Below are 18,418 nucleotides of genomic sequence, written 5' to 3' on the forward strand. Positions count from 1 at the left end.
TGTGGGTTTAGCAGATACCTGTGGGTATGTGTGTGTGTGTTTATTATTTATTATTATTTTATTATTTATTTTGTTTTATGTTTATTACTTATTTATTGTAGTTTTCGTGTATTGTACGATTGAAAAACTCAATAAATTAAAACTAAATAAAGAAAATATAAATATATTAATTATTAATTGTTTTTGCTGAAATGCACAATGCGTGAATATTGCAGCAATACTATTAGAGGTCCTTGGTGCTGATTGGTCAATCGGTATATATTGTTCATATTTTATTGCAGGTCATATACTGTAGGGTAATTAAGCTAATTTTATTATTTAACATGTTGGGGAAAACACATTAAATTTAACATCAGGTTTAATAAATATGGTGAAAATTATGCTTATGTTGTTTGTACTAACAGCAGTGTCTGCATTTACCATGCCAATATAATTTCAGTGTTTGGTTTTAAAGCCATTTTTGTATAGTTATGTTTATATTAATTAAATGTTAACTATTACGTGCAGCCTACATCTATAAAAATATATTTATTATAAATCAATCGGTACAAGATTTTCACTCTGGATTTTCCATGCGTGCTTTCAGCGTCATCTAGTGGCCGTTCATCGCAACAGCAGTTTTTCAATCCCATCCTGCACCGCGAGCACCGCGCCGACTCCGAGTCCGAGCTGTCTGCTGCCAGGGGCGGACATGTTGGGGCGGCCTGCTGGAGGACAGTACCGCACATATTTCTGATTTTACCGGAGAAAGTGACTGCAAAGCAGAGACGGGAAACCATGGATGCCGTCAACGCTTTTAATCATGAGGTGTGTTTGTGTTCAGTAAGATGAAACGGCAGTAAAATGGCGGTTTGTTGAGGACAAGCGTTCAATGTGTTGCAACGGCCCAAGCCAGATGAAGGCCTCAGTGTTTAAAATGCGCAGTTGCATGCTTCCAGGTTGGATCTAGCATATCATACGAAACCGTCCTTTCGTAAATGTTAGTGTAAATGCTTTGATATGTCTATTACGAAACTTATAACGCCATAATAACAGTCATAATAATCATAATAGACAGCGTGATCTGCAATTAGCCACTTTGCATGTTAGTTTATGCTATTGTACGCCGGATCTAACATGTATGAATGCACATCTGTGCTAATGTTATGAGATGTCACACAAACTAGTGCTCGTGTTGTTTACAGTCTGCGCACAGAGTCTGTGCAGTTCCTCTGCCATGAGTTCATTCAGGGAAGACACATAACCTGTCACAGTTAAGTCTTTTTATAACTTTGCATTGCTCGCTAATAGTCGAGATAAACAATTGTGGGCGGAAATGGTTAAATTATGTCCCACCAAAGACAGAGCTATTATTAATGGACTAGTAGCAGCATTTTCTTAATGCCCATGAATGTTTTGCACCGAAAACAGTGGGAAATATAGCTAGTTGTTAACGACAATTTCCTATATTTTCTTATATTTGAAAAGAAATGTTCGTTTCTGTACCTTTTAGAAGTCAGACCTCCGCCTACTGTAGTACAACAAGGTATGGACATGTATTCAGTGTAAAGGTTTAAAGTTAAGTGTTCATTTATTTATTTTTTATTGGTGAAGTTTGTAATTTTTACACCAAACACATCAAACTGAACTGCAAAAACAATGATTGTGTTCATGCTTGTTTTCCCTCACACTCTCTCGTGTGTTATTGGTCAGCCAAATCGTTAGTCTAGCCCCAAAACTCACGCTATTGGTTGGACCGCAATAGTGCCGCCCACCTTTTTAGCAACCTTGGTCCTGGAAGTATTTCCCATAGTGGTTTTGCAATGTGAAATTTGTGGCTGAAAATGTAATGTCGTTTTTCACCAGGAATTCTGCCGTTCAAAACCTAAACAATAAGCTGAAATAATGCAGGCTGATGGCATAAACAAAAACACATAAAATCGATTAACAACCTTTTAGCTTACAGTAGGTATGTATTTTAATGCTTATAAGCTATCTTTAAATATCAGTTCCTCTAAAGAGAAAATGATTTGGATTTTTTACTTCCGGAACCAGACTGTTGCACTCTATAAACATCAAGCCACAGTGTTACGTTTTCCAGGGAAATCATCAGTGTACAAATTACTTGGTCATAATTACAGTTGTCTCTGAATAGTAAGCTGGAATACGGTGAAGTATTTTAACTTTGATAAAAGCACAAGCTTTAAAACACTTCACCCTTTCCACAAGAAATTCAGTATAGCAAGTCTGAATACATGTGCCAATAAATTACGCTCGGCTCAACCATGCGATGGTGCTGTGTTTGTAAAAAAGTGTCATAAATTATGGAAAGACCTTCTGTTCTGTTCATCTATAATAAAGCTGTTCATCTTAAGAAGTGTTTTATCATTTTGCAACATATCCCTTACAAAAACATAGATTGGATCAGTTTGTAAATGTAATAGCATGCTACTTTGATATATACTGCTGTACTAAATCATTACCATATTCATTGTAATTACATGGGAAACCATGGCATTAAAAACAGCAATATCATTGTACTTTTCACTAAACATGTAAAAAGTATAGTGCGCATCATCTTATAGTACAGGTTGCTTCCACTCATTGACTGCAATGTTAAGCTCTCAGTGTTATATTACCCAGTAATCAAGTTTCCATCCTCCATACTTTACTTCAGCCCTTATTAGCATCATATGCATTAACATTACTTTATGGCTTCATTGCAGCTGTTCTCCTTGATGGACACCAAGCCTCCCATCTCAAGGGCCAAGATGATCTCTATCACCAAATCTGCCATAAAAGCAATTAAAGTAAGTTTGACCATTTGATACCTAATGCCTGTTGGGTTTTAATATAATAAAGTGTATGTTTGTGCAGGTACCTCAGAGGTGTCTCATCCTAGTCAAAGATACTTTAACATGTATTTGAAAACCTTCCCTTTAACCCTTTCTCAATTGTTTGTGTCTTCCAGTTATACAAGCATGTTGTTCAAATTGTCGAAAAGTTCATAAAGAAGGTAGGTGCCCATCTGAACTGATTTCGAATTGGATGATTGTTGGTTGTATTAATTTACTAAATGCTATTATGTGCACAGTGCAAACCTGAGTACAAAGTTCCAGGGCTCTACGTGGTGGATTCCATCGTGAGACAGTCACGGCATCAGTTTGGTGCAGAAAAAGATGTATTTGGACCCAGGTTCACCAAAAACATTGTAGGGACTTTCGAGAATCTTTGCTTGTGTCCCACAGAAGATCGGGTAGGTTTTTTGTTTTTTTACAGCTCCTTGTTCAGTAGTACCCTCATTGTGTGGTTTAAATGATTTGAATCAAATGTTCACGTTATGATATTTCTCTTCCTCCTCCAGAGTAAGATAGTGAGAGTGCTGAATCTATGGCAGAAGAATGGAGTGTTTAAAATTGAAGTAATCCAGCCTCTCTTGGACATGGCTGCTGGATCCAGCAGCTCAACAGGCTTTGACAGCGGCCCTGATGCGGGTAAAACACTGATATGCAACATTATGAATATCGCTGCGATTTTTAGTGCTGCTTGTTTGGTATGAAAGTTGTTTTGCTGTACATCCTTGCCTCGCAGCTCACAAGTATGAGAGTGTTAACACACACTACTGTACTAACATTTAATAACTTTATTATTGTTGTGTTTCTGCAGCATCCCCACAGTCTCCCGTGAGGGATCAAGAGGCTCATCCTGTGTCGACGGCAAACTCGGCCGCAGCAGCTGCTCCTCCGCTTCAGACCTCAGATGCCTTTGCGGCTGTTGCTCAACTTATTCAGTCTTCTCAAGGACAGCAGGTAAGTTGAATGAATGCATTGGATTTCCTGCATATCAGTTGTTTGCACATGAACACCTTGTGTTTTCAGCATAAAAACTGAGAAACTAAATCATGAAATCGTTTCAATCCTGTCGGGATATTCATATGTTGGCTGTTTTGTGAAGCTTCAGCAGATTCTGCAGAACTTTCAGCCGCCGGGGAAACCTCAGTCTCCAGCTGTAGACAATAACAGGAGTCACCTCCACCTACAGGCCCAGGCTGTGACTGCCACCTCTTCCACCCTCACACATCAGCACACCCATCCCGCGCCACAGCCTGTGGAAAAGAAAGCCACGTTTGACACGGTGAAATAACAGATCAGTTGTGTTTGAGCTTACTCATGGGTTTTTAAAATACCCGAAACAAAGAGTAACACATCTGAAAACTTCAGGAATACATTTTATTTTAATATATTTAAAAATGTGAAATGGGTATTTTAAATTGTAACAATATTTCACAATATTACTGTTTTTGCTCTATTTTTGATCAAATAAATGTGAGCATGTAGCAAATTAGCTCTATGAAATATTAATAACCAATCATAACTTGTTATAATTGATTATGAATATTTGGATCAGTTAATCGGATTAACTTGATGTAGCTACATTAACATTACAACCAATTACTCAGTTCATCCTGTGAACCCTCAATATTGGTTATTAATTGATTAATATGTACATTTCCGGGGCATGGGAAATGTCTTTCTTACTTGTACTACTAAGAGCAAGTAGCCAAAAATCTATGATTATTGACTCCGGATATGAGCTTGAGACACAGACAACCTTACGTGTGATATGAACAAGACTTTATTAACTAGACTAAACATTTAAACTACTCTAACATACACATACATACATGCATACATACAGGAAAAAGAGCTGAAGCAGAATGTAGGAAAGCAAGAGGTTATAGCATTGTTTGAATTATCAGCAGATCATCAGCCTTGAGCAAACCATCAGTTTAGTTCTAACACGCGCTTCTTTAAAAGGGGTAAGGATAAATAATGTATCAAAGAATGAGACTAAGTTTGATACTTGCATGTCTCGCCCATTTGAATTAAAGTGTCCTGATGCAATTTGTTGGGGCTTCAGTTGATCTTGGTTGATGTTGTCTTGATGAGAGAGAACCAGTTGGAGTCAGAGTCTCTTTGGTGAATGGAAAGACAAGGCCGCAGCCTGGCACAAGCTTGTGAGTCCTTGGGGGACTTTTAGTTCAGGATCATCTTCACATTAGGACTTCTCAGGAAGTACCACGAGAGTAAGAGTGGGTAAGAGGGTGGCTGATCTTGTGATCAGTGATTTTATAGCGTGAAGATGTCACAGCCTCTGGGGATCTGTGAGCCAATAAGAAGTGTTTCCTTTGGAGGGAAGATTTTACGACCCATTGTGTTCTAGGAGGCATTTGAATATATAATTTCATTGGGTGTTTAAGAGAAGAATCTTCAAGATTCTTATAATACTAATGCGTCACAAAGTTAGCAAAATGTAATGTAAATTAACAAATGGGGGACGAAATTTGGAGTTTATAGAGACCAAACGTGCCACGCATGATTTTGGTTAACCATAGTTTGCAAAGTTTGAAACATTAAGCCATTAGAGTTTACAATAAAACATAAGCCAAACCACATAAAAGGAAAATCATGAGATGGGAAAATTAGATGCATGTTTATACATTTCTCAAGTGGTTATATATATATATAGAATATAGAATATATAGGATTAACAGGGTTTATTTCTCCTTCTCAGTCAGAATTAAGTGAGAGTCACAGCCCTCTGGAAATTCCTTTTGGGGTCGTAAAACTTGTTATCAGTCTTAATGTGTCCTGTAACAGGACACCAGGTTCTGCCAGTGGGTAGGCTTAATTTGTGATGTTAGTTTTGGGGGGAGTATCATAGACCTTTGTTGGGAGAGTGAGTTTGCTGGATTATTCAATAAATATAATGAATTGTTAGTGCATGTCTGATTGGTCCAGATGCTACAAGCATAAGAGACTTCTTTCAAAAACATAAAAAATTCTCACCAGTTTACTAAACTTGTGAATTATAGTGTATATTAATTGTATAAAAATGTGGTTTCTTTTAAATTATCTATCTTTTTTATTTTTATAAGCATTTTGTGTGGCAGTCCTTTAATTACAATGTGCCCAAGAAATGTGTCTGAACTGAGTCAGGTGACCCCAAAACCTACCTAATTTATTTTTGTGCATTCCTAGTGGGCGTAAAAAGATATTGACATTCTCTTTCCTCCTCTTTTTTCCAGACACTTCTGGACCGCTTTGACTATGATGATGAGCCAGAAGCCGGTGAGGAAGGCAAGAAGGATGAAACGCCATCTGTCCAATCTACTATGTAAGTAGCATCTCATTTATTATAACTCTGATATATCATCTGCTCAGTTTTGTGCAGAATTTTCAGTATCTTTCGTCTGTCTCTGCAGGGGATTTCCTGAGCAGACCGTCCCAGGATTTCCTCCAGCCAATCAGATGCAGCACTTTCAACAACATATGATGACTGCATCACAGCACCAACAGGTAGATTTCTAAAGCCTTCTTATAAGGCAACATTTTGGGCTGAAATCTAATTTTGATGACATTCATTTAATAAATCCACGGTCATGTTTTGGTTTGTATTTGTTGTGTGCTCAGGTTGTTCCTTCAAATGGACAGGTCCAAGGCTTTGGTCTGATGACCTCTCAGCCCTACCCAGGCATGATGCCTTTGATGGGGCAGCCGCACACAGCTTTCCCTTCTCAGAACGACACCTTCAATCAGCTCATGGCTGGACATCAGCATCAGGTAAAATGATTTTAAAAATGATTTATTAACCGTTAAGCTGCTGTTGAATTTAATACTAATCATTGATAACTTGTGGCACAGGAAATGATGAATTCAGATGCATCCGCCAGGCCTCTGCCCGATGGGAAAAGATCAAGATCACGCTCAGGGTCGAGGTGCGTACAACAAATCACTAACTAATAAACAATTCTAACATCGTGCTTCTATGAAAAACACGTTTCTGTTGTGTCAACATTAAAGTTGGCATGAAGTGGAGGTTGTGATAGTCTTTTCTTCTCTTTTGTGACGTATATCTGAGTGAAAAGGCTTCTTGATCAAGAAACAATGTAGGGCAGGAGTCTTGTTCCCTGGGGAATTGTTAGGATGGTTGTGGTTTGCTATTGCTGTGATGTCATGTGAGTGACCGGATGTTGTACCGCCCTCGTGCCAGTAAACGCATCATAAGAGAAGAGATGTCGCTGCAAGAGGGAGAGAAAGTTATTTTGATTGAAGATTATGAGGCCACAAACATTTTTAAATGTGCACTGATTAGTTATTTCTAATATTGCAATATTCCATCAAATAAAAATATAAAAATATTTTTCAATTTTGATTTATGGTGACTTTAAATGTTGTTGTTGTGTTTCAGGTCTCCTAAAAGAAGAAGGTCTCGATCCAATTCCCGCACCAGACGAGTGCGGCATCGGCGATCTCGCTCCCGTTCTCGAGACCGGCGGCGTCAATCACCTCGCTCGCGGTCTCAGGAAAGGAGAGACAGAGAAAAGGAACGCGAACGAAGACAGAAAGGCCTTCCTCTTGTAAAGAATAACACTCTCAGTGGTAAGCAAGGCCACTTTCAATGCTATAGCCTCCAGTCCAGAGTCCCGATTATGCGTATTTGCCTGGTATAAAGTATCCTTCTTCTGTAAGATTTTGTATCTCTCTTTCAGTGTGCAGTACAACTCTATGGGTGGGTCAGCTGGATAAGAGGACGCAGCAGCAGGACGTGGCCTGTTTACTAGAGGAGTTTGGGCAGATAGATTCAATTAATGTATGTTTTTTTAGAATTTGAGTTTTATGTTTAGCATATTTAAGCTCTCCTTAACATAAAAAGTTGATTTCTGTGCTAAAGTCTCATTTTGTCTTGTCTGATTTTGATAGATGATTCCTCCTCGTGGTTGTGCCTACATTGTCATGATCCATCGTCAGGATGCCTATCGAGCCCTGCAGAAACTAAGCAGAGGTCCATACAAAGTCAACCAGAAAGCCATTAAGGTATCAGATGATTATTTTATTACAGATTTGATAAAAAAAATAAAACCAAAATATAAATATTTTTTAACTTTATTTAAACAAATTATCAAAATGCAATGCATAAATATGTAAAAACATAAGTAAAAATATTTATATATGCATGTATATCGATAGTATTTTTTCTTATGTTTTTAAAAAAAAAAATTTGTGTTTTTAAAAGAAGACCATTTTGGGCACCAAGGCTGCATTTATTTGATCGAAAAATAGTAAATTAGATTAAATATTGATTATTATATACAGCAAATATTATTACGATATAATGTATTAGAGGAATGGTCTCTGATCTCTTGTCAGGTGTTCTCCAAACTCATCAGGCGTTATAGAAGAAGACTCAGAGCTGTTATCTTGGCAAAAGGAGGTTGCAAAAAGTATTGAATAAAAGGGTGCCATTAATTGTGGCCAATGTGTATTAGAGAAAAATATTTATTTCATAATGAGATTTTCCCCCAATTTTTAATTGTTTTACTTCGATGAAAGGTTAGATTTTTGTGATTTATTATTATAATTTTTTTAGATAAAAGGTCAAAAAGATTAACTGCAGATTAACACAGGCTTCTTTGTTCATATTTACCAAGAGTCCCAATAAATCTGACCAGGACTGTATTCTCCATCTTAGAACAGTGAAAGAAAGTGATTGAAAGATAATTGTTTTGGTTAAAATTGTCAATGTCAATGTAGAACTTTATTATAGTTGATAATTTAGAGAGATATTCTAGAGCTTCTGAAGCATTGTCTTTCTAGTAACAGTGAATATTTTAAAGGTATAGTTCACCACAAAATGTACAATAACGTTCAAAAGTTTGGGGTCAGTATGGATTTTTGAAGTCTGCATTTATTTTATCAAAAATACTGTAAAAACTGATATATTACTTTTTAGTCAAAAATGTTATTTATTGCTGATGCAAAGCTAAATTTTCAGCATCTTTGCTTCAGTTTTCAGTAGCTATGTTTCCATCCATAATTGCGCATTTAACTTGTGCGCAAAATTGAAATATTGCATAAAACATTTGCGAATAAAGAACTGTTTTTATCCAGTGAGCCGAAGAGAACAAAATCATCACTTCCTGATAAACTGGCGCTAAATATCAGTAAGAAAAATGGAAGTTGCTGCGGTAGGAGAAGTCACTGTATATAATAATTTAGTACAGTATATAATAAATTGATTTGTGCCTCAGAGCACGCAGACGAAACGCAACAGTTATCGTGCTTTTGAAGGCAGATCCCGCTGTTTGGGAACACAGTCGTGTAAAACAGTTCTGGTAGGTAATTATACTGAAATACTTTGATGACAGACTTTGCTCAGGCATTTCAGAACAACCAAAACAGCATTTCAGGTGATGTGCAATGAGAACTGTCCGCTATGCCGTCCCATCTCAAAGTCTCGTCTTTTTAGATGCGCATTGAGGAAATAATTTGGTAAATGTGTTTCTATTGCAGTTTATACGCATGATTTCTTTTTGGATAAAAAGTTTATCCAACTCAATTGAGCGCAGTTTTTAATGCACATTTTTAGAATTTATGTGCATTTTGCCGTTTCCATCCAGCCTTTTTATGCAATGTCCCAAAAAGCACTTAAAAATAGGTGGATAAAAACAGCTAGTGTCACATGATCATGATCGTTCTATTATCCTGATTTGGTGCTCAAAACATTTCTTATCGTGATCAATGTTGAAATCAGTTGGCTGCTTAATATTTTTGTGTAAACTGGTAATTTTTTTCAGGATTCCTAGATAAATATATATTTTTTAAATAGAATATATATATATATATATTTACTTTTACTGTCATACAGTTTTAATTTCTTTAAATAAAATCTTACTGACCCCAAACTTTGGAACGGTAGTATGTATGAACATGTATAATATTAATATTTTTAAACTCATTGCATCATTATATTTCTCCAGATTGCCTGGGCTCTGAATAAGGGCATTAAGGCTGAGTTCAAGCAGTATTGGGATGTGGAATTGGGTGTAACCTACGTACCATGGTCCAAGGCAAAGATGGAGGACCTGGATGTGTTCAGAGAAGGAGGGATGCTGGACCCTGATACTCTTGCACCAGGTAAATATTGGAACTTATTTGTAATGTAATTCCTCTAGACATTAAGGACACATCATAACATATGGTTTGTCCATTTACAGAGTGGAGGGGCTCTCAGATTGAGCTAGAGAAAGCTGAAGAGTCACAGAATGGCAGACCTGAGGTGGGAAAAGTAGAGGAGACCCCGGCTGTAGTGCCTATGCAGGTAATTCATAATGCCCTAGTTCCTTTTCCTAAAGGTTTGGGTTTGGTCCTTTTTTATATATTTTTCCTTTTTCGTTCAACCTCAGGTTCCTCCTGTTCAGCCAATGGGAGCAGTTGGTGTCCCACCTCCAGGATTTTCAGGACCCATGAACATCCCACCCCCCTCATTCCCACCTGGGGTTCCCCCACCCCCGGGTCCCTTCATTCGGCCAGGCTTTAACCCCATGCAGATGCCACCAGGTACAACAGAACTAGTGATGATGTTGATCAAAGTTTTTCATTTAAATATGTAGTCAGGATAAGTGTTTTGTTTTTGTAGAAGTATTGTGCCCAGTTTCTAACACACATTCTTTGTTTCAGGATTTCTCCCCCCGGGTGCCATGCCTCCTCTGGGTGCCGCTGGGCCTCCTCCACCTACAGCAGGGATCGGCATGCCTCCAGGTGGCCGGCCTTTATGTTATACACCCTATCTAATTTAATAGTCTTGACCAGCAAACCTGTTTAGTTTCTTTGAATTCCCCATCTTGACAGTAACACTGAGCTGATTTTTCTTCTTAAAATCCTGTAGTTGGCAGCTCAGTTGAAGACCTTTCGAACGATCCAGCAGGTATGGGCCCAAGAATCAACAGTGATGGAACAGATGGGTTCAACTCAGGTGGGTTTTAGCATCTATGTGTAACACGTGGTGATAAAAAAAAAAAAAACTGGATTCTTTGATGAATACAAAGTCCAAAAGATATATGTATTTACTATCACTTTTGAGCAGTTTTGTTTATTCTTGTTGAAAAAATTACTAATCTAACAAATATTTGCTCCTCAGGAAACCAAGTGCCTCCTGGAGGTCCACCAGGGATGGGCATGCAGTCTCCACCAGGTCTTCTAGGTTCAAGGCCGGGTATGATGCCTCTCCAGCGGCCCCCAGGGATGCCGCCCCCACACATGCAGCGCTTCCCCATTCCACCTCCTCGCCCTGGTATGCCACCCATCCCCCCACAGATGATGCCACCCAGGGGCCCACCTCAGATGATGCACCGCGAGCCACCACCTGGGGCATTCGGCATGCCGCCCCCTCCTCATGGTATGAGGGGGCCATTCCCCCCTCCCGGACCTCCCTTTATGAGGCCGAGCGGACCCAGACCAGACGGGCCGAATGATCACGAGGCGAGGCCGTTCAGAGGCGATCGTCCTGGGTTAGGAAGGGGCAGAGATCGAGAACCGGACTGGTACGGAGGGCGGCGCCCTTTCGGCGAGGGTCGTGGTGGGGAGAGGCCAGACAGCCGTGAAAGATTTGGAGGCTGGCACGAGGAGCCGGAAAAACAAGGTGGGTGGGACAGAGAGAGGGAACGCAGGGACTGGAGGAGAAGTCCGGACGGAGAGAGGGATCGAGATAAAGGACGGGATGGTGAAGAACGGACCAGGCGGTCCGCAGGGAGCAGAGAGAGAAGCACACGATGGGACCGAGACGATAGACTCGATCGACTGGGTCTCACCAATGAGGAACCCAGTGAGAGACTTGCAGCGAATACCAACGAGCCCAGTGCAAACTCTACTAAAGAACCTGAAGCCAAGCCAGATGTTCCAGCACCTTCCACTGCAACCATAGCAGACTCAAAAGCCTCAGAACCTATAGCAGAAAACAAATCTGCCGAACAAACACATAAAGAAGAGTCATAGAGGCCTCTTTTTAAACAAGACCATATGAGCTTCTCCCATGTCAGTGCTAGTCTTGAATACTGCTGGCTAGAAAGCAAAGTCCAACTGTTGTGGGATGCATATGCATAGGATGCTTGGTTCTTCGTCACAAGCCAAGTTTTTCAGACTTTATAAAGCGTCATTTGGCAAACGTGGAGCGTTGCCTTTTGAATTTATTGTACCACCTCAATGAAGCTTGAATGTTGTATTAAAACTGAAGATAAGGAAAAGAATCAATTAATGGTTTTGCTGTAAATATGCTAACATTACTCAAATAATATTTGTAGATTTTGACTGGCTGTTTTTTTTTTGTGTGTGTTTTGTTTTCATTACAATGATATCCCTGTTGAGTTTCAATAATGGAAACATTGACTAAAAGAAGATATTAAGACCCTTTTGCTGTAATGTTTTTAACTTAATGTTTACATCAAAAAACACAAGATGTTTTTATAATATTTAAGTTTTTGGAGAGAAGAACTCCAAATATTTCAGCGATAGGGAGGTGGTTTTAATAAAATATTTTCATACCAAATGAATGACCCGACTTAAATGCAAGTTGTTTCAGTCTATTTTAACATTTACCCAAGTGATTTATAAATGCTCCTGCCAACTAGTAAGGTTATCAAGTTTAAAAAGAATCATGAATAAACGGATTACTGTTTGCTGTGCTTTTTGCCCTATACAACCAGATTACCTCTGAACTGTGAATTTATCATGTGACACTATTCCTGAACCATTTGTCAAGGGATGAATAGGACATCTATATGAATGGGTCATGACTGTGAAATTAGAGGACAGCTTGTGGCCATATATCAAGGTCAGTGTGACAGCCATGTGATTTGTCTATTGCAATATCTTCCATATGAGCATAATACCTATAGGATTTTTTAAAGTTGGTATAGTATAATTTACAAACAGTCACCATACATATTTGATGTAGGCTACTTTTATTATATGTTTGTAGCACATGTGAAGCATTATAATACTATATAGAAGACATTTTTCTCCAAAATTAGATTAATGCTCAAAAATATACGAACTGACAAATAACGATGTAATATTTTTTTTAAAAAGCAGAAACTGAAAAGTAAAACGCAATATAAAGTGGAAGTAATGACGTTTTGAGAATTATTACAATGTCACTAAAAACAGGAAATTAATTGCAAGTCGATTGGTCGTAATTAGAGTTACGAGTAGGAATTAGATTACGTAATTAGATTTAGAGTAGAAAAACAAACTTACTGAAAACAGATTTCATTTAACGTTTCAAATAGTTACAAACACTGTACATTGTGAGAATGTGCACCTTTAATTACGTAGTATATATAGTGGGAGGAGTAGGATCTGGATCTAACTCCGCCCCCTGGATATTGTGTTCTGCAGTGAGGACCATCTGACCATCTCGCATGACACGCCAGACTTTGATCGAATCAGCGGCCACCAATCCGTTCAGCCTTCTGATTGGTCAGATCGACCCACGCGCCTCCTCCCTTATCAAACGCTGTCGGTTTATTTCACTCTCACAACTTCACAGTTTGCATAATCCAAAGGCAACATGGCGAAAAAGGCCGTTTGTGTGCTAAAAGGTACCGGGGAAGTAATTGGAACCGTTTATTTCGAGCAAGAGGTAACCATTTTTTGTGTGTGTTTTTCCACGGCGTTTGTTATGGAGAGCAGCGCTCCCAGCGAGTTAGCACGAAACCACGCACATTGCATTTCATAAACTCTACAAGTGAGATTTATGAGTTCACCGTGCATTACTGTGAGATTAGCGTAACATTTGCGTAATATGCGGTTGCACAGGATTCGCTTTGCTTATTCCATGCACATTTTGATGGCCAACCCTGATAATGAACTACGTACAATGGCCTGTTATAACGTTACGTGATTCACTTTTTGACTGATGAATCTATGTATTGCAACCGTTAAATGCAGCTCAGTAATGACCTTTGAGACGGTGGCAGGTCTGCGTTTCGTTTGCGCCCCTGCACGTGCATAACGTTAATAATAATTTGTCTTCATAAACACAGGCATGCAAATGATAGCTTAACCTTTGGCGTTTGCACCTGAAATTGGGACTTTGGGGCGCACAGAGGCCTTAAGTGGCCGGCAGTTGTGTCGTTGAAAAAAATGGCTCATGAAGTAACTAGAAGGAAAAGGTTTGCTGAGTCATGCTCTCTTTGTTTGCTGTAAATGTTTCCAAATAGGACAGAGATCACGGCACACATCAAATGCTGGCACACATCAATTGCTAATACAATTATTTATTATTAATATGACTTGCTTGCACTGTGATATTTAACGTTCACATTATGAAGATTCAACTTCATTTTATCTAGCATTGTCAACTATTTAGGCTAGATTTAAGCATTGTTTATCTTTCATTACATTCCAGGTAGCCTATACATTTGACCATTTCCTGTATCAAACATATTACCTTGGAGTTGCTAGCACCATGTATCTTCATGTCAAGCAGTAAATGTTTGTTTTCTGAAGTGATATGAAACTATCATTGACCAGATGAGTGATCCTGTGTGTTTTAGAGTGAGGCATCTCCAGTGAAGCTCTCAGGTAAAATCACTGGCCTTACTGCAGGAAAGCATGGCTTCCATGTCCATGCTTTGGGAGACAACACAAACGGTAAGCACCATTACTCCTTCCACTGACCCTTTATGTATGGGATGGGTTAATCCTATTAGGACTGAAGTGGTTGGTTGATATTGGGTTTTTTTAATGGCCGATGCATTGCGCTCAATAATTTGGTAAGTGCTTTCAAAATAAGTCATGCTTTTGACACTGGCCAAGCAAACTTATCGACTTTTATTTTTTTAAATGCCACTGGCCTTGATCTGGATGTCTTTTATTTTCTTATTGAGTGGTTCAGCAACCAGAAACTGTACACATGAACACACAGACTAAGATTTTGTTTCCTCTTTTGATCACAGGCTGCATCAGTGCAGGTCCACACTTCAACCCTCACAAACAAAATCACGGTGGACCAACTGATAGCGCCAGGTGAGGTTATCAATGTGCTGTATGGCATGACTGATTCTATCATGTTGTTACTCGCAGTACAAACTCTGTCTGCCCAAAGTTGTCAGATTTGCATAAATCCTTCAAATGACTTGCTTCCTAAATAATCTCACATTATATAGGATTCAGGTAATTAATAAAGTAATCTATCAGTCGGCGTTCTTCAACTCAATGGTGGTTGCTCAGTTTTTGAACCAATCCCGTTGTGCTATTAAAAAAAAAAATATATGGCTGATCATTCTTGATCCACATTAAATGACATTATGAAAATGCTGATTTCCTGATTGACCCTTTATTTGTGACTGTCCTGAGCTGTGAAAAACAAGTCCTTTTAAGAGCATTATATTTTACTGTGCAATAGTGTTAGAATTTATTTATTGTTTTGAAATGTGTCCATATATAAATGTTTGTTTTAAATACTATCCTAATAATTTTATATTTATATTGAAATAGGTCAAAACAGTGGGAATGTGGCCTGTGAAAACGCAAGAAAAGATTTTTATTTTAAGCTCTGTTGACTTTAATGTTACTAAAAGAGGTTAAAGCTATTTTTAAAGAATATATCCAAGTGTGAACATGTTTTTCCCAAATCTTTCAGCCCTTAAGGATGGTTCAGTCACACACAAAAAAGTGAAACCCATCTATGGGTTGCAGGTCTTTGTTTTCTGTGCAGATACACTCCCCTTCAAAATCACCCCAATCGTTCTAGAAGTTATCTGTTGAACATTTTTGTATTTTTTCATATCACAATATATATTGCATTAAAACAAAATCACAATGCCAGTTATTTGCAGGTGTTGTGCAGGCAGAATTGAAACGCATGATTCTGCATTCAGTAGCTTTTCTGTATAATCTCAAGCAGTCGTGTGCTAGATGTCTTATTACTGTAATATGTTGTGTCTCATAGACATGTCGGAGACCTTGGTAATGTGACCGCTGGTGACGGTGGGGTTGCAAAAATTGACATTGTGGACAAAATGCTGACCCTGTCAGGGGAACACTCGATCATTGGGAGGACCATGGTGGTAAGAAATAAGTCTGTGGTTTTATAATCAGCAGCACATCTAATGGCAATAACTGTCTGTTCAACATTAGACTTTGTGTATTTTCTGCTGTAGATCCATGAGAAGGAGGATGACTTGGGAAAGGGAGGCAATGACGAAAGTCTTAAAACTGGCAACGCTGGAAGTCGTCTGGCCTGTGGTGTTATAGGCATCACGGAGTAGAGTCCAGCTCTAATCGAAGAGCCAGCTTGGAAATATTAGTGACCAATGTGGATCCCCCCCTTGTAAGCACTTAAGCACAGTAAACTGACGAGTACATCTCTATTTTTAGCTAGTTTATGCTTAAAGAATTATACGTTAGCCTCACACAAAGCCGTTTTTCCTGTACATTTCTATGTGGGACCCTTCTGCATTCTTTCAACTACAAAGTGATGTTAATTTCCTCTGATTTCTGCTTTATTCAATAAATGTTGATCAGGCTGGATATGTTTGTGTCTTTATTAACTAAATTTATGGGCTGTAATATGATGGTAAAAATAAATAGCGTTATGTTATTAAACCTGATTCTGGTCCATGTTGTAATCTAATCATTTTTGGTAATTGAAATAAAGCTGAAAAAAGATTTCAATTGACGTACTAAAATTACTAAAGCTAAATAGAAATATGAAATCCTAATAAAAATGACAAGCACATAAATCTACAAATTTATAATAAAATTATAATGGCAAATTATAAAAATAAGCTAATTCAAAATAATAAATTATATAGTATATAAAATAAATTATATAGTATATAAAAAATAAAGTAATGTTTCTGTGATGAAATATGAAATTAATTGTGTCTCAGATTTTTTTTTTTTTTTTTGGATTAATAAAAAAGCAAAGTTTGAAAGCTGCTTACATTGTTGGAAGGATATTCTCTGTTTTATGGTATTTTGGAAACCGTGGTTAACATGGGAAATTTGTATTAGGGAAGTGTAACTGGTTTAACTGGTCTGGAGCAAAGAAAGGTCATTGCTTAGAAAACACCACTAGATGGCAGACTTTTCTTGTGATACTGGGTCAGACCCAAAAGCGTCTTCAAGAAAGTAATTTCGGTAAGTTTGTAGCCTAATGTTTTTAAATTTATGAGTGTACTATAATATGAAATTACTTGTATTACTTTTGAGGTTTTAGAGGGCACTTTTAAGATGGCCAGGCTCTGTGAACAGCTGTAAACCATCTTGGCCAGGCTGGAAGGCCAGCCGACCTTATGATTTTAAGATATTTTTTCATCAGGAATATATTAGTATAATCCCTCGGAGTTGGGAGGCACTTGAGATTGAAGTCATTGTGGTTCTATGAATATGATTTTAAAACGGGTGGTCGCGCCTTTGACATCTGACTCTATATTTGATACTGCTATTAAACAGCTGCGCCCGGTGCAGGCCAGCATTCACAGATGGCCAGTGGACTGCTGCTGAAATTACATGCTCCAAAACCTTTTTCTCTTTTAATGGGGCAGCCTCCCATGTGAAGAAACTTGGCATTTCCAGTTTTCTCTCTGCAGACGAAAAGAGATTCCCCAGAGAACGAAGACCTGCAACCCACAGATGAGTTACACAGTTCAAATACCACATTTGCACACAGAATACTTAACATTGTAGCTTTTTTACCTTAATATGCTTATTTTACTGTCTACACAGTACACAGAGTAGGCTACTCTGTGTGTTTAATGGTTACATGTTTTAAAGGGATAGTTCACTTTAAAATTAAAATTCTGTCATCATTTACTCACCCTCAAGTTGTTTCAAACCTGTATTAATTTCTTTCTTCTGCTGAACACAAAGAAAGATATTTTGAAGAATGTCAGTAACCAAACAGTAGTCTGTACCCATTGACTTCCATAGTATTTTTTTTTCCTATATGGAAGTCAATGGGTACAGACTACTGTTTGGTTACTGACATTCTTCAAAATATCTTTCTTTGTGTTCAGCAGAAGAAATAAATTAATGCAGGTTTGAAACAACTTGAGGGTGAGTAAATGATGACAGAATTTTAATTTTAAAGTGAACTATCCCTTTAATCCCTACTCTGATGCATTCTACCCAAATAGAAATAAAACCAGGGGAATTACTGTGATAAATAATTTCTGATGCTGGTGATGAGTTTTTCTGCCCTCCTCTTATTACAGATGCAGCAGCACAAAGACCTTAAAATGTATTGAGGAAGTACAATCATGGTCCTCACATGGACAAATTTCCAGAAGCAGAGAGAATCACTGGAGCGTGATGAGTCAAAACGCTGGTATAAATAGCATCAGCAAGGCGAATCATAAATAATGAAGGAGCCGCCCGTCCCACTGGAGCAAGAAGGCACAAGTCATAGGCCCTTTCACGATGTCAACACACTAACAAGGTCCTGTGTCTTACAAAGCATCCAGTCTCTAAATTAATGCTTCAAACCCTTTCATCATCTGTCAGACTTTACAGTGTCACCTACAAAGACTGACTTTGCATGTGAGATTGTGTAGATGAATAGGCTACTGTGATTTTACAGTCTTGTGTAATTA

At 38.3% G+C, this 18,418-nt stretch overlaps 2 protein-coding genes across 2 annotated transcripts; both read left to right on the forward strand.

The window, feature by feature from the left end:
* The first annotated feature begins 569 nt into the window (after nucleotides 1-569).
* On the forward strand, nucleotides 570-12,645 carry scaf4a (SR-related CTD-associated factor 4a). Its single transcript, XM_079598890.1, has 20 exons — nucleotides 570-807; nucleotides 2,706-2,789; nucleotides 2,951-2,995; nucleotides 3,074-3,235; nucleotides 3,344-3,473; nucleotides 3,646-3,788; nucleotides 3,934-4,113; nucleotides 6,068-6,156; nucleotides 6,245-6,338; nucleotides 6,453-6,602; nucleotides 6,684-6,757; nucleotides 7,231-7,421; nucleotides 7,532-7,632; nucleotides 7,743-7,856; nucleotides 9,800-9,956; nucleotides 10,037-10,140; nucleotides 10,226-10,379; nucleotides 10,500-10,580; nucleotides 10,708-10,794; nucleotides 10,960-12,645. Exons 1-20 carry the CDS (start codon nucleotides 778-780, stop codon nucleotides 11,811-11,813), a joined length of 3,024 nt encoding a protein of 1,007 aa, XP_079455016.1. The 5' UTR covers nucleotides 570-777; the 3' UTR covers nucleotides 11,814-12,645.
* A 431-nt stretch (nucleotides 12,646-13,076) lies between these two features.
* On the forward strand, nucleotides 13,077-16,496 carry sod1 (superoxide dismutase 1, soluble). The gene is made up of 5 exons (XM_079599004.1): nucleotides 13,077-13,458; nucleotides 14,375-14,471; nucleotides 14,777-14,846; nucleotides 15,772-15,889; nucleotides 15,983-16,496. The coding sequence occupies exons 1-5, from the start codon at nucleotides 13,387-13,389 to the stop codon at nucleotides 16,088-16,090; spliced, it is 465 nt and encodes a 154-aa protein (XP_079455130.1). The 5' UTR covers nucleotides 13,077-13,386; the 3' UTR covers nucleotides 16,091-16,496.
* The last annotated feature ends 1,922 nt before the right edge of the window (nucleotides 16,497-18,418 follow it).

Source organism: Phoxinus phoxinus, assembly GCF_949152265.1.
Source record: "Phoxinus phoxinus genome assembly, chromosome: 23".
NCBI lineage: Eukaryota > Metazoa > Chordata > Actinopteri > Cypriniformes > Leuciscidae > Phoxinus > Phoxinus phoxinus.

What these genes read in the sequence shown, in the direction of transcription:
- sod1 (XM_079599004.1), top strand. Translation starts at nt 13,387, where the DNA reads ATGGCGAAAAAGGCCGTTTGTGTGCTAAAAGGTACCGGGGAAGTAATT. An exon ending in GGACCAACTGATAGCGCCAG is followed by an intron (nt 14,847 to 15,771) that starts GTGAGGTTATCA and finishes TGTGTCTCATAG; the next exon opens with ACATGTCGGAGACCTTGGTA. An exon ending in TCATTGGGAGGACCATGGTG is followed by an intron (nt 15,890 to 15,982) that starts GTAAGAAATAAG and finishes TTTCTGCTGTAG; the next exon opens with ATCCATGAGAAGGAGGATGA.
- scaf4a (XM_079598890.1), top strand. Translation starts at nt 778, where the DNA reads ATGGATGCCGTCAACGCTTTTAATCATGAG. An exon ending in GGCAGATAGATTCAATTAAT is followed by an intron (nt 7,633 to 7,742) that starts GTATGTTTTTTT and finishes TGATTTTGATAG; the next exon opens with ATGATTCCTCCTCGTGGTTG. An exon ending in AACAGATGGGTTCAACTCAG is followed by an intron (nt 10,795 to 10,959) that starts GTGGGTTTTAGC and finishes TTTGCTCCTCAG; the next exon opens with GAAACCAAGTGCCTCCTGGA.